This window comes from Bombina bombina, chromosome 2 (genome assembly GCF_027579735.1).
Source record: "Bombina bombina isolate aBomBom1 chromosome 2, aBomBom1.pri, whole genome shotgun sequence".
NCBI lineage: Eukaryota > Metazoa > Chordata > Amphibia > Anura > Bombinatoridae > Bombina > Bombina bombina.
In genome coordinates, this window is record NC_069500.1 from 437,193,737 (window position 1) to 437,208,879 (window position 15,143).

The 15,143-nt window shown below is 40.8% G+C and overlaps 1 protein-coding gene across 1 annotated transcript in view; it reads left to right on the plus strand.

Annotated features, from left to right (window-relative positions):
• CIT (citron rho-interacting serine/threonine kinase) overlaps window positions 1-15,143 on the plus strand; it is an 839,833-nt gene that overhangs the window by 242,400 nt on the left and 582,290 nt on the right. Inside the window, exon 12 of the mRNA XM_053702064.1 lies at window positions 14,528-14,633. Within this exon, the coding sequence (XP_053558039.1) occupies window positions 14,528-14,633 (106 nt within the window). The remainder of the gene's footprint in view (window positions 1-14,527; window positions 14,634-15,143) is intronic.

Consider the following 15,143-nt stretch of genomic DNA (forward strand, 5'->3'; position numbering starts at 1 on the left):
ATCTATCATAAGATATGGTGTAAATATCTTCATTGGTGTGAATCCAAGGGTTACTCATGGAGTAAGGTCAGGATTCCTAGGATATTATCCTTTCTCCAAGAAGGATTGGAGAAGGGATTGTCAGCTAGTTCCTTAAAGGGACAGATTTCTGCTCTGTCTATTCTTCTGCACAAGCGTCTGGCAGATGTTCCAGACGTTCAGGCGTTTTGTCAGGCTTTACTTAGAATTAAGCCTGTGTTTAAACCTGTTGCTCCGCAATGGAGTTTAAATTTAGTTCTTAAAGTTCTTCAAGGGGTTCCGTTTGAACCTCTGCATTCCATAGATATCAAGCTTTTATCTCGGAAAGTTCTGTTTTTGGTAGCTATCTCTTCGGCTCGAAGAGTTTCAGAGTTATCTGCCTTACAGTGCGATTCCCCTTATCTGATCTTCCATGCAGATAAGGTAGTTTTGCGTACCAAACCTGGGTTTCTTCCTAAGGTGGTATCTAATAAGAATATCAATCAAGAGATTGTTGTTTCCGTCACTGTGACCTAATCCTTCTTCAAAGAAGGAACGTCTATTACACAATCTTGACGTGGTTCGTGCTTTTAAGTTTTATTTACAAGCTACTAAGGATTTTCGTCAAACATCTGCATTGTTTGTTGTCTACTCTGAACAGAGGAGAGGCCTAAAGGCTTCGGCATCTTCTCTTTCCTTTTGGCTGAGAATCATAATCCGTTTAACTTATGCGACTGCTGGCCAGCAGCCTCCTGAAAGAATTACAGCTCATTCCACTAGAGCGGTAGCTTCCACATGGGCTTTTAATAATGAGGCCTCTGTTGAACAGATTTTTAAGGTGGCGACTTGGTCTTCGCTTTATAGACAGCTCTGCTGTTGGTGTCCTCTTGCAACTTCCTGTTGGGAAGGAGAATATCCCACAAGTAATGGATGAACCCGTGGACTGGATACACCACAAGAGAGAGAAATTTATCAGGTAAGCATAAATTTAGTTTTTTACCAAAAGTTGTTAACTCTCACAATATTAATAGGGAAATTGTTGCTCCCTCTTTGTGTCCTAATCCAATGAATGCTACTGAAAAATCCTTGCATTTTTTGGATGTTGCTACTAAGGAATTTAGACAGATTTCTAGTCTATTTGTTCTTTTTTCTGTTTCCAAGAAAGGCTAAAAGGCCTCTACTATTTCTTTAGCCTCTTGGTTGAAATATGTGAATCACAAAGCTTATTTGGAGGTGGGTCAACCTCCGCCTCAGAGAATTACTGTTCATTCTACTAGATTGGTTGCAACATCTTGAGCTTTTAAGAATGGGGCTTGGGGAAAGTTGATCAAATTTGCAAAGCGGCCATTTGGTCTTCTCTGCATACCTTTACTAAATTTTACCATTTTCATGTTTTTGCCTCGTCAGAAGCAGCTTTTTGTCTCAGTTTGATAATTGGGCCTATATTTTGAGGTTTGTTTTTTTTTTTTGTCATAAAAGATATTCATTTTAGTTATGGATTTAATTTATTAGCAAAAAAACCCCCTGTTTCTTTCATGTAATTAGCAAGAGTCCATGAGCTAGTGACGTATGGGATATACATTCCTACCAGGAGGGGCAAAGTTTCCCAAACCTTAAAATGCCTATAAATACACCCCTCACCACACCCACAATTCAGTTTTACAAACTTTGCCTCCGATGGAGGTGGTGAAGTAAGTTTGTGCTAGATTCTACGTTGATATGCGCTCCGCAGCAAGTTGGAGCCCGGTTTTCCTCTCAGCGTGCAGTGAATGTCAGAGGGATGTGAGGAGAGTATTGCCTATTTGAATGCAGTGATCTCCTTCTACGGGGTCTATTTCATAGGTTCTCTGTTATCGGTCGTAGAGATTCATCTCTTACCTCCCTTTTCAGATCGACGATATACTCTTATATATACCATTACCTCTGCTGATTCTCGTTTCAGTACTGGTTTGGCTTTCTACAAACATGTAGATGAGTGTCCTGGGGTAAGTAAATCTTATTTTCTGTGACACTCTAAGCTATGGTTGGGCACTTTATTTATAAAGTTCTAAATATATGTATTCAAACATTTATTTGCCTTGACTCAGAATGTTCAACATTCCTTATTTTTCAGACAGTCAGTTTCATATTTGGGATAAATGCATTTGTTTCAATCATTTTTTCTTACCTTAAAAAATTTGACTTTTTCCCTGTGGGCTGTTAGGCTCGCGGGGGCAGAAAATGCTTCATTTTATTGCGTCATTCTTGGCGCGGACTTTTTTGGCGCAAAATTTTTTTTCTGTTTCCGGCGTCATACGTGTCGCCGGAAGTTGCGTCATTTTTTGAAGTTTTTTTTGCGTCAAAAATGTCGGCGTTCCGGATGTGGCGTCATTTTTGGCGCCAAAAGCATTTAGGCGCCAAATAATGTGGGCGTCTTTTTTGGCGCTAAAAAATATGGGCGTCTTTTTTGTCTCCACATTATTTAAGTCTCATTATTTATTGCTTCTGGTTGCTAGAAGCTTGTTCACTGGCATTTTTTTCCCATTCCTGAAACTGTCATTTAAGGAATTTGATCAATTTTGCTTTATATGTTGTTTTTTTCTTTTACATATTGCAAGATGTTCCACGTTGCAACTGAGTCAGAAGATACTACAGGAAAATCACTGCACAGTGCTGGAGCTACCAAGCTAAGTGTATCTGCTATAAACTTTTGGTATCTGTTTCTCCAGCTGTTATTTGTATTGCATGTCATGTCAAACTTATTAATGCAGATAAAATTTCCTTTAGTACTGTTACATTACCTGTTGCTGTTCCGTCAACATCTAATTTTCAGAGTGTTCCTGATAACATAAGAGATTTTATTTTTTAAATCCATTAAGAAGGCTATGTCTGTTATTTCTCCTTCTAGTATACATAAAAGTCTTTTAAAACTTCTCTTTTTTCAGATGAATTTTTAAATGAACATCATCATTCTGATACTGATAATGGTTCTTCTGGTTCAGAGGTTTCTGTCTCAGAGGTTGATGCTGATAAATCTTTGTATTTGTTCAAGATGGAATTTATTCGTTCTTTACTTAAAGAAGTGTTATTTGCATTAGAAATAGAGGATTCTGGTCCTCTTGATACTAAATGTAAACGTTTAAATAAGGTTTTTAAATCTCCTGTAGTTATTCCAGAAGTGTTTTATCTCCCTGATGCTATTTCTGAAGTAATTTCCAGGGAATGGAATAATTTGGGTAATTTATTTACTCCTTCTAGACGTTTAAGCAAATTATATCCTGTGCCATCTGACAGATTAGAGTTTTTTGGGACAAAAATCCCTAAGGTTATGGGGCTGTCTCTACTCCTGCTAATGTACTACTATTCCTACGGCAGATAGTACTTAATTTAAGGATCCTTTAGATAGGAAAATTGAATCCTTTCTAAGAAAGCTTCCTTATGTTCGGGTAATCTTCTTAGACCTGCTATATTTTTAGCGGATGTTGCTGCAGCTTCAACTTTTTGGTTAGAAGCTTTAGCGCAACAAGTAACAGATCATAATTTTATAGCATTATTATTATTCTATAACATGCTAATAATTTTATTGGTGATACCATCTTTTGATATCAGAGTTGATGTCAGGTATATGTCTCTAGCTATTTTAGCTAGAAAAGCTTTATGGATTAAACTTGGAATGCTGACATGTCTTCTAAGTCAACTTTGCTTTCCCTTTCTTTCCAGGGTAAATAATCATTTCTCCAACATAGGTGTGTCCGGTCCACGGCGTCATCCTTACTTGTGGGATATTCTCTTCCCCAACAGGAAATGGCAAAGAGCCCAGCAAAGCTGGTCACATGATCCCTCCTAGGCTCCGCCTACCCCAGTCATTCTCTTTGCCGTTGTACAGACAACATCTCCACGGAGATGGCTTAGAGTTTTTTAGTGTTTAACTGTAGTTTTTTATTATTCAATCAAGAGTTTGTTATTTTAAAATAGTGCTGGTATGTACTATTTACTCTGAAACAGGAAAAAGAGATGAAGATTTCTGTTTGTATGAGGAAAATGATTTTAGCAACCGTTACTAAAATCCATGGCTGTTCCACACAGGACTGTTGAGAGGAATTAACTTCAGTTGGGGGAACAGTGAGCAGTCTTTTGCTGCTTGAGGTATGACACATTCTAACAAGACGATGTAATGCTGGAAGCTGTCATTTTCCCTATGGGATCCGGTAAGCCATTTTTATTCAGACAGTAAATAAGGGCTTCACAAGGGCTTATTAAGACTGTAGACATTTTCTGGGCTAAATCGATTCATATATTACACATATTTAGCCTTGAGGAATCATTTAATCTGGGTATTTTTGTTAAATAATATCGGCAGGCACTGTTTTAGACACCTTATTCTCTAGGGGCTTTCCCTAATCATAGGCAGAGCCTCATTTTCGCGCCGGTATTGCGCACTTGTTTTTGAGAAGCATGACATGCAGTCGCATGTGTGAGGAGCTCTGATACATAGAAAAGACTTTCTGAAGGCGTCATTTGGTATCGTATTCCCCTTTGGACTTGGTTGGGTCTCAGCAAAGCAGATACCAGGGACTGTAAAGGGGTTAAAGTTAAAAACGGCTCCGGTTCCGTTATTTTAAGGGTTAAAGCTTCCAAATTTGGTGTGCAATACTTTTAAGGCTTTAAGACACTGTGGTGAAATTTTGGTGAATTTTGAACAATTCCTTCATACTTTTTCGCAATTGCAGTAATAAAGTGTGTTCAGTTTAAAATTTAAAGTGACAGTAACGGTTTTATTTTAAAACGTTTTTTGTACTTTGTTATCAAGTTTATGCCTGTTTAACATGTCTGAACTACCAGATAGACTGTGTTCTGAATGTGGGGAAGCCAAGGTTCCTTCTCATTTAAATAAATGTGATTTATGTGACACTGAAAATGATGCCCAAGATGATTCCTCAAGTGAGGGGAGTAAGCATGGTACTGCATCATTCCCTCCTTCGTCTACACGAGTCTTGCCCACTCAGGAGGCCCCTAGTACATCTAGCGCGCCAATACTCCTTACTATGCAACAATTAACGGCTGTAATGGATAATTCTATCAAAAACATTTTAGCCAAAATGCCCACTTATCAGCGTAAGCGCGACTGCTCTGTTTTAGATACTGAAGAGCATGAGGACGCTGATGATAATGGTTCTGAAATGCCCCTACACCAGTCTGAGGGGGCCAGGGAGGTTTTGTCTGAGGGAGAAATTTCAGATTCAGGGAAAATTTCTCAACAAGCTGAACCCGATGTGATTACATTTAAATTTAAGTTGGAACATCTCCGCGCTCTGCTTAAGGAGGTATTATCCACTCTGGATGATTGTGAGAATTTGATCATCCCAGAGAAACTATGTAAAATGGACAAGTTCCTAGAGGTCCCGGGGCTCCCAGAAGCTTTTCCTATACCCAAGCGGGTGGCGGACATTGTAAATAAAGAATGGGAAAGGCCCGGTATACCTTTCGTCCCTCCCCCCATATTTAAAAAATTGTTTCCTATGGTCGACCCTAGAAAGGACTTATGGCAGACTGTCCCCAAGGTCGAGGGAGCGGTTTCTACTTTAAACGAACGCACCACTATACCCATAGAAGATAGTTGTGCTTTCAAAGATCCTATGGATAAAAAATTAGAAGGTTTGCTTAAAAAGATGTTTGTTCAGCAAGGTTACCTTCTACAACCAATTTCATGCATTGTCCCTGTCACTACAGCCGCGTGTTTCTGGTTCGATGAGCTAGTAAAGGCGATCGATAGTGATTCTTCTCCTTATGAGGAGATTATGGACAGAATCCGTGCTCTCAAATTGGCTAATTCTTTCACCCTAGACGCCACTTTGCAATTGGCTAGGTTAGCGGCGAAGAATTCTGGGTTTGCTATTGTGGCGCGTAGAGCGCTTTGGTTGAAATCTTGGTCAGCGGATGCGTCTTCCAAGAACAAACTCCTTAACATTCCTTTCAAGGGGAAAACGCTGTTTGGCCCTGACTTGAAAGAGATTATCTCTGATATCACTGGGGGTAAGGGCCACGCCCTTCCTCAGGATAGGTCTTTCAAGGCCAAAAATAAACCTAATTTTCGTCCCTTTCGTAGAAACGGACCAGCCCCAAGTGCTACGTCCTCTAAGCAAGAGGGTAATACTTCTCAAGCCAAGCCAGTCTGGAGACCAATGCAAGGCTGGAACAAGGGAAAGCAGGCCAAGAAACCTGCCACTGCTACCAAGACAGCATGAAATGTTGGCCCCCGATCCGGGACCGGATCTGGTGGGGGGCAGACTCTCTCTCTTCGCTCAGGCTTGGGCAAGAGATGTTCTGGATCCTTGGGCACTAGAAATAGTCTCCCAAGGTTATCTTCTGGAATTCAAGGGGCTTCCCCCAAGGGGGAGGTTCCACAGGTCTCAATTGTCTTCAGACCACATAAAGAGACAGGCATTCTTACATTGTGTAGAAGACCTGTTAAAAATGGGAGTGATTCATCCTGTTCCATTAGGAGAACAAGGGATGGGGTTCTACTCCAATCTGTTCATAGTTCCCAAAAAAGAGGGAACGTTCAGACCAATCTTAGATCTCAAGATCCTAAACAAGTTTCTCAAGGTTCCATCGTTCAAAATGGAAACCATTCGAACAATTCTTCCTTCCATCCAGGAAGGTCAATTCATGACCACGGTGGATTTAAAGGATGCGTATCTACATATTCCTATCCACAAGGAACATCATCGGTTCCTAAGGTTCGCATTCCTGGACAAGCATTACCAGTTCGTGGCGCTTCCTTTCGGATTAGCCACTGCTCCAAGGATTTTCACAAAGGTACTAGGGTCCCTTCTAGCGGTGCTAAGACCAAGGGGCATTGCAGTAGTACCTTACTTGGACGACATTCTGATTCAAACGTCGTCCCTTCCTCAAGCAAAGGCTCACACGGACATAGTCCTGGCCTTTCTCAGATCTCACGGATGGAAAGTGAACGTGGAAAAGAGTTCTCTATCTCCGTCGACAAGGGTTCCCTTCTTGGGAACAATAATAGACTCCTTAGAAATGAGGATTTTTCTGACAGAGGCCAGAAAAACAAAACTTCTAAACTCTTGTCAAACACTTCATTCCGTTCCTCTTCCTTCCATAGCGCAGTGCATGGAAGTAATAGGTTTGATGGTAGCGGCAATGGACATAGTTCCTTTTGCGCGCATTCATCTAAGACCATTACAACTGTGCATGCTCAGTCAGTGGAATGGGGACTATACAGACTTGTCTCCGAAGATACAAGTAAATCAGAGGACCAGAGACTCACTCCGTTGGTGGCTGTCCCTGGACAACCTGTCACAAGGGATGACCTTCCGCAGACCAGAGTGGGTCATTGTCACGACCGACGCCAGTCTGATGGGCTGGGGCGCGGTCTGGGGATCCCTGAAAGCTCAGGGTCTTTGGTCTCGGGAAGAATCTCTTCTACCGATAAATATTCTGGAACTGAGAGCGATATTCAATGCTCTCAAGGCTTGGCCTCAGCTAGCAAAGGCCAAGTTCATACGGTTTCAATCAGACAACATGACGACTGTTGCGTACATCAACCATCAGGGGGGAACAAGGAGTTCCCTGGCGATGGAAGAAGTGACCAAAATCATTCAATGGGCGGAGACTCACTCCTGCCACCTGTCTGCAATCCACATCCCAGGAGTGGAAAATTGGGAAGCGGATTTTCTGAGTCGTCAGACATTACATCCGGGGGAGTGGGAACTCCATCCGGAAATCTTTGCCCAAATTACTCAACTGTGGGGCATTCCAGACATGGATCTGATGGCCTCTCGGCAGAACTTCAAGGTTCCTTGCTACGGGTCCAGATCCAGGGATCCCAAGGCGACTCTAGTAGATGCACTAGTAGCACCTTGGACCTTCAAACTAGCTTATGTATTCCCACCGTTTCCTCTCATCCCCAGGCTGGTAGCCAGGATCAATCAGGAGAGGGCGTCGGTGATCTTGATAGCTCCTGCGTGGCCACGCAGGACTTGGTATGCAGATCTGGTGAATATGTCATCGGCTCCACCATGGAAGCTACCTTTGAGACGAGACCTTCTTGTTCAAGGTCCGTTCGAACATCCGAATCTGGTCTCACTCCAGCTGACTGCTTGGAGATTGAACGCTTGATCTTATCAAAACGAGGGTTCTCAGATTCTGTTATTGATACTCTTGTTCAGGCCAGAAAGCCTGTAACTAGAAAAATTTACCACAAAATATGGAAAAAATATATCTGTTGGTGTGAATCTAAAGGATTCCCTTGGGACAAGGTAAAGATTCCTAAGATTCTATCCTTTCTTCAAGAAGGATTGGAGAAAGGATTATCTGCAAGTTCCTTGAAGGGACAGATTTCTGCCTTGTCTGTGTTACTTCACAAAAAACTGGCAGCTGTGCCAGATGTTCAAGCCTTTGTTCAGGCTCTGGTTAGAATCAAGCCTGTTTACAAACCTTTGACTCCTCCTTGGAGTCTCAACTTAGTTCTTTCAGTTCTTCAGGGGGTTCCGTTTGAACCCTTACATTCCGTTGATATTAAGTTATTATCTTGGAAAGTTTTGTTTTTGGTTGCAATTTCTTCTGCTAGAAGAGTTTCAGAATTATCTGCTCTGCAGTGTTCTCCTCCTTATCTGGTGTTCCATGCAGATAAGGTGGTTTTACGTACTAAACCTGGTTTTCTTCCAAAAGTTGTTTCTAGCAAAAACATTAACCAGGAGATAGTCGTGCCTTCTTTGTGTCCGAAACCAGTTTCGAAGAAGGAACGTTTGTTGCACAATTTGGATGTTGTTCGCGCTCTAAAATTCTATTTAGATGCTACAAAGGATTTTAGACAAACATCTTCCTTGTTTGTTGTTTATTCTGGTAAAAGGAGAGGTCAAAAAGCAACTTCTACCTCTCTCTCTTTTTGGATTAAAAGCATCATCAGATTGGCTTACGAGACTGCCGGACGGCAGCCTCCTGAAAGAATCGCAGCTCATTCCACTAGGGCTGTGGCTTCCACATGGGCCTTCAAGAACGAGGCTTCTGTTGATCAGATATGTAGGGCAGCGACTTGGTCTTCACTGCACACTTTTACAAAATTTTACAAGTTTGATACTTTTGCTTCTTCTGAGGCTATTTTTGGGAGAAAGGTTTTGCAAGCCGTGGTGCCTTCCATTTAGGTGACCTGATTTGCTCCCTCCCTTCATCCGTGTCCTAAAGCTTTGGTATTGGTTCCCACAAGTAAGGATGACGCCGTGGACCGGACACACCTATGTTGGAGAAAACAGAATTTATGTTTACCTGATAAATTACTTTCTCCAACGGTGTGTCCGGTCCACGGCCCGCCCTGGTTTTTTAATCAGGTCTGATATTTTATTTTCTTTAACTACAGTCACCACGGTATCATATGGTTTCTCCTATGCAAATATTCCTCCTTAACGTCGGTCGAATGACTGGGGTAGGCGGAGCCTAGGAGGGATCATGTGACCAGCTTTGCTGGGCTCTTTGCCATTTCCTGTTGGGGAAGAGAATATCCCACAAGTAAGGATGACGCCGTGGACCGGACACACCGTTGGAGAAAGTAATTTATCAGGTAAACATAAATTCTGTTTTTCGTTCCTTTCCTCACAACAAGGAACAAAAGCCTGATCCTTCATCCTCAGGAGCGGTATCAGTTTGGAAACTATTTCCAGTTTGGAATATATCCAAGCCTTATAGAAACCTATAGCCATCTCCTAAGTACCTATGAAGGTGCGGCCCTTATTCCAGCTCAGCTGGTATGGGGCAGATTACGTTTTCTTCATAGAAATTTGGATCAATTCCGTTCTTAATCTCTGGTTTCAGAAACATTGTTTCAGAAAGGTACAGAATTGGCTTCAAGTTAAGGCCTCCTGCTAAGAGATTCTTTTCTTTCCCGTGTCCCAGTTAACACAGCAAAGGCTCAGCATTTCTGAAATGTGTTTCAGATCTAGAGTTGGCTGGAGTATTTATGCCAGTTCCAGTTCTGGAACAGGGGCTTTATTGTACCAAAGAAGGTCAATTCCTTCAGACCAGTTCCGGATCTATCATTATTGAATCGTTATGTTAGGATACCAACATTCAAGATGGTTACTGTAGGACTATCCTGCCTTTTGTTTAGCAAGGGCATTATATGTCTACAATAGATTTACAGGATGTGTATCTGCATATTCCGATTCATCCAGATCACTTTTAGTGTCTGAGATTCTCTTTTTAGACAAGCATTACCAGTTTTGTGGCTCTACTGTTTGGCCTAGCCTCAGTTCCAAGAATTTTTTTCAAAGGTTCTCGGTGCCCTTCTTTCTGTAATCAGAGAATAGGGTTTTGGTATTTCCTTATTTGGACGATATCTTGGTACTTGCTCAGTCTTCTCATTTTCGAAGAATCTCATACAAATCGACTTGTGTTGTTTCTTCAAGTTCATGGTTGGAGGATCAATTTACAAATCAGTTCATTGATTCCTCAGACAAGGGTAACCTTTTTAGGTTTCTAGATAAATTCAGTGTCTATGACTCTGTCCTTGTCAGACAAGAGAAGTTTAACATTGATATCAGCTTGTCAAAACCTTCAGTCACAATCATTCCCTTTGGTAGCCTTATGCATGGAAATGTTGGGTCTTAGGACTGCCGCATCAGATGCGATCTCCTTTGCTCGTTTTCACATGCGACCTCTTCAGCTCTGTATGCTGAACCAATGGTGCAGGGATTACTCAAAGATATCTCAATTAATATCTTTAAACCGATTTTACGACACACTCTGACATGGTGGACAGATCACCATCGTTTAGTTCAGGGGGCTTCTTTGTTCTTCCGACCTGGACTATAATCTCAACAGATGCAAGTCTTACAGGTTGGGGAGCTGTGTGGGGGTATCTGACGGCACAAGGGGTTTGGGAATCTCAGGAGGTGAGATTTCCGATCAATATTTTGGAACTCCGTGCAATTTTCAGAGCTCTTCAGTCTTGGCCTCTTCTGAAGAGAGAGTTGTTCATTTGTTTTCAGATAGACAATGTCACAACTGTGGCATACATCAATCATCAAGGAGGGACTCACAGTCCTCTGGCTATGAAAGAAGTATCTCGAATTTTGGTTTGGGCGGAATCCAGCTCCTGTCTAATCTCTGCGGTTCATATCCCAGGTATGGACAATTGGAAAGCGGATTATCTCAGTCGCCAAACGTTGCATCCGGGCGAATGGTCTCTTCACCCAGAGGTATTTCTTCAGATTGTTCAAATGTGGGAACTTCCAGAAATAGATCTGATGGCTTCTCATCTAAACAAGAAACTTCCCAGGTATCTGTCCAGATCCCAGGATCCTCAGGCGGAGGCAGTGGATGCATTATCACTTCCTTGGAAGTATCATCCTGCCTATATCTTTCCGCCTCTAGTTCTTCTTCCAAGAGTAATCTCCAAGATTCTGAAGGAATGCTCGTTTGTTCTGCTGGTAGCTCCGGCATGGCCTCACAGGTTTTGGTATGCGGATCTTGTCCGGATGGCCTCTTGCCAACCGTGGACTCTTCCGTTAAGACCAGACCTTTTGTCTCAAGGTCCTTTTTTCCATCAGGATCTGAAATCCTTAAATTTAAAGGTATGGAGATTGAACGCTTGATTCTTGGTCAAAGAGGTTTCTCTGACTCTGTGTTTAATACTATGTTACAGGCTCGTAAATCTGTATCCAGAGAGATATATTATAGAGTCTGGAAGACTTATATTTCTTGGTGTCTTTCTCATCATTTTTCTTGGCATTCTTTTAGAATACCGAGAATATTACAGTTTCTTCAGGATGGTTTAGATAAGGGTTTGTCCGCAAGTTCCTTGAAAGGTCAAATCTCTGCTCTTTCTGTTCTTTTTCACAGAAAGATTGCTATTCTTCCTGATATTCATTGTTTTGTACAAGCTTTGGTTCGTATAAAGCCTGTCATTAAGTCAATTTCTCCTCCTTGGAGTTTGAATTTGGTTCTGGGGGCTCTTCAAGCTCCTCCATTTGAACCTATGCATTCATTGGATATTAAATTACTTTCTTGGAAAGTTTTGTTCCTTTTGGCCATCTCTTCTGCCAGAAGAGTTTCTGAATTATCTGCTCTTTCTTGTGAGTCTCCTTTTCTGATTTTTCATCAGGATAAGGCGGTGTTGCGAACTTCTTTTGAATTTTTACCTAAGTTGTGAATTCCAACAACATTAGTAGAGACATTGTGGTTCCTTCATTATGTCCTAATCCTAAGAATTCTAAGGAGAAATCGTTGCATTCTTTGGATGTTATTAGAGCTTTGAAATATTATGTTGAAGCTACTAAGTCTTTCCGAAAGACTTCTAGTTTATTTGTTATCTTTTCCGGTTTTAGAAAGGCCAGAAAACTTCTGCCATTTCTTTGGCATCTTGGTTGAAATCTTTATTTCATCTTGCCTATGTTGAGTCGGGTAAGACTCCGCCTCATAGGATTACAGCTCATTCTACTAGGTCAGTTTCTACTTCCTGGGCGTTTAGGAATGAAGCTTCGGTTGATCAGATTTGCAAAGCGGCAACTTGGTCCTCTTTGCATACTTTTACCAAATTCTACCATTTTGTTGTATTTTCTTCTTCTGAAGCAGTTTTTGGTAGAAAAGTACTTCAGGCAGCGGTTTCAGTTTGAATCTTCTGCTTATGTTTTTCATTAAACTTTATTTTGGGTGTGGATTATTTTCAGCAGGAATTGGCTGTCTTTATTTTATCCCTCCCTCTCTAGTGACTCTTGTGTGGAAAGATCCACATCTTGGGTAGTCATTATCCCATACGTCACTAGCTCATGGACTCTTGCTAATTACATGAAAGAAAACATAATTTATGTAAGAACTTACCTGATAAATTCATTTCTTTCATATTAGCAAGAGTCCATGAGGCCCGCCCTTTTTTGTGGTGGTTATGATTTTTTTGTATAAAGCACAATTATTCCAATTCCTTATTTTATATGCTTTCGCACTTTTTTCTTATCACCCCACTTCTTGGCTATTCGTTAAACTGAATTGTGGGTGTGGTGAGGGGTGTATTTATAGGCATTTTAAGGTTTGGGAAACTTTGCCCCTCCTGGTAGGAATGTATATCCCATACGTCACTAGCTCATGGACTCTTGCTAATATGAAAGAAATGAATTTATCAGGTAAGTTCTTACATAAATTATGTTTTTTATTTTATCCATCCCTTCCACAGCTTGGGTATTATATCCCATACGTAACAGCTCGTGGACTCTCGGCCCCTATATGAAAGAAAACATACTTTATGTAAAACTTACCCGATATATTCATTTCTTTCATGGCTGTGAGAGTCCACGAGGCCCCACCCATTTGGGGTTATTTTTTGTTTAAAGCACAACTTTTTTCCTGCTCCTCATTTTGGCTTTTACTCCTTTTAAACACCTCACCACTTGGCTATTCATAAATCTAAGGTGTGTGTGTGTGTGTGGGGGGGGGCTTTTAAGGTTTGTGAAACTTTGCCGCCTCCTAGTAATAATCTATATCCCATACGCAACAGCTCATGGACTCTTGCCACTATGAAAGAAATTAATTTATTAGGTAAGTTTTACATACATTATGTATTTGCACCCATATCTCTATGGCTTTTGGGCTTTATCATCAAGCCTTGCTTTATGTAACCACACATGTAAACTGTAAATAAACCAAACGGGTTGAACAGTGAATTCTTTTTATTTATTTTTTATTTTTACTGAACAAACATCAAGATTATAAAAGATTGTTCCTACAAGGCAAATTATTTTGTGTTCACATGGCATTATCAATGTGCAACGTGATTTTATTTTTCTTCTGCTATGAGTGTTGAGGAATGAGTAATTATTAAAAGATGCCATTAGGTATGACTGTTAGTTTATCATTGTCACATTTTAAATAATATTGAATAGAAGGAGCTGGAGGTGTGTGAGTGGTAGAAAATAATAGGTAATCACTGGATGAGGGAATCAGGTTGTGTGTTAACAAACCACACAACAGCAATGTCAGTGCATCCTATATGTAGGGTTAGTAGACAATTCTGGTAATTGTATTTCCAGAATTTCTTGTCCAGAGGAGGGCATAAATATAGTAGTGCTAAGTATGGTTGGTAACTGTGCAAGGAACTAATGGCAAGTAAAGGGTAGCTATGCCAATATACAAATGTTTCTACAGCATTACATGCTTAAAGGGACACTCAAGTCAAAATAAACTTTTATGATTCCGATAGAGCATGCAGTATTAAGACACTTTCTAATTTTCTTCCATTATCAAATTTTGCACCGTCTTTTTATATGCAAACATTTTGGGGAACAAGGTCCTACTGAGCATGTGCACAAGCTTACAGTGTAAACACAGTGTATACGTATACTAGTCTGTGATTGGTTGATGTCTGCCACATGATACAGGGGGCCAGAAAATGGGTGAAAACAAAATAATTTGTCAAATTCAGAGTAGGTGTTATTGCCTTGTCTTTTTATTATGAACTTGTTAATTATGCAGTTCTGCTGCATTGGGTGGTCCTTTTATTGTATGCATTTTGTGTCACATTGTCACATTTGTCTTTCAGGTCGATTGTGTCTGGCTTGGACTCTCCAGCCAAGGCGAGCTCCATGGAGAAGAAGTTATTTCTCAAGAGCAAAGAGCTGCAGGACACACAGGACAAATGCCACAAGGTATTTAAATCGTCGCTTGGCCTCCCTGTTTGCCGCAGAAATATACTTCCAGTACATACTTGGGGATCAAGAAAGAGTGATCATTTTTTGTTTGGAAGAGTTCTTTCCCATCAACCCTCTTCCAGCTTACAGATGTTGTCAGGCCTTGACCTTATGTTTGTTTCCAAAACTGTAAACCTAACTATCTGGATTTCCAGTAGTTCATCCTAAACCAAGTATAGGATACTTCCAATTTGGGGGAGAAGAACACTTTTCCTCTTGCTGGAGATGATCTGACGCACATACTGTGTTTCCCTTTTTACAACTTACCTAGATCTTTTTCTGAATAAAAATAATTTTGGTTTATCCTTTTTGTGTACAACATATGATCTTGATCCGAGGGACTTACTTGAAACTATTTTCTTTCATCTTTTGGAAACATTCTGAAGGAATCAAAGTGATTATCCACAGTTTATGTGAAGATGAGGCAAAACATTTTCTCTTCAGAGCTGGATTTGGGATAATACTAAA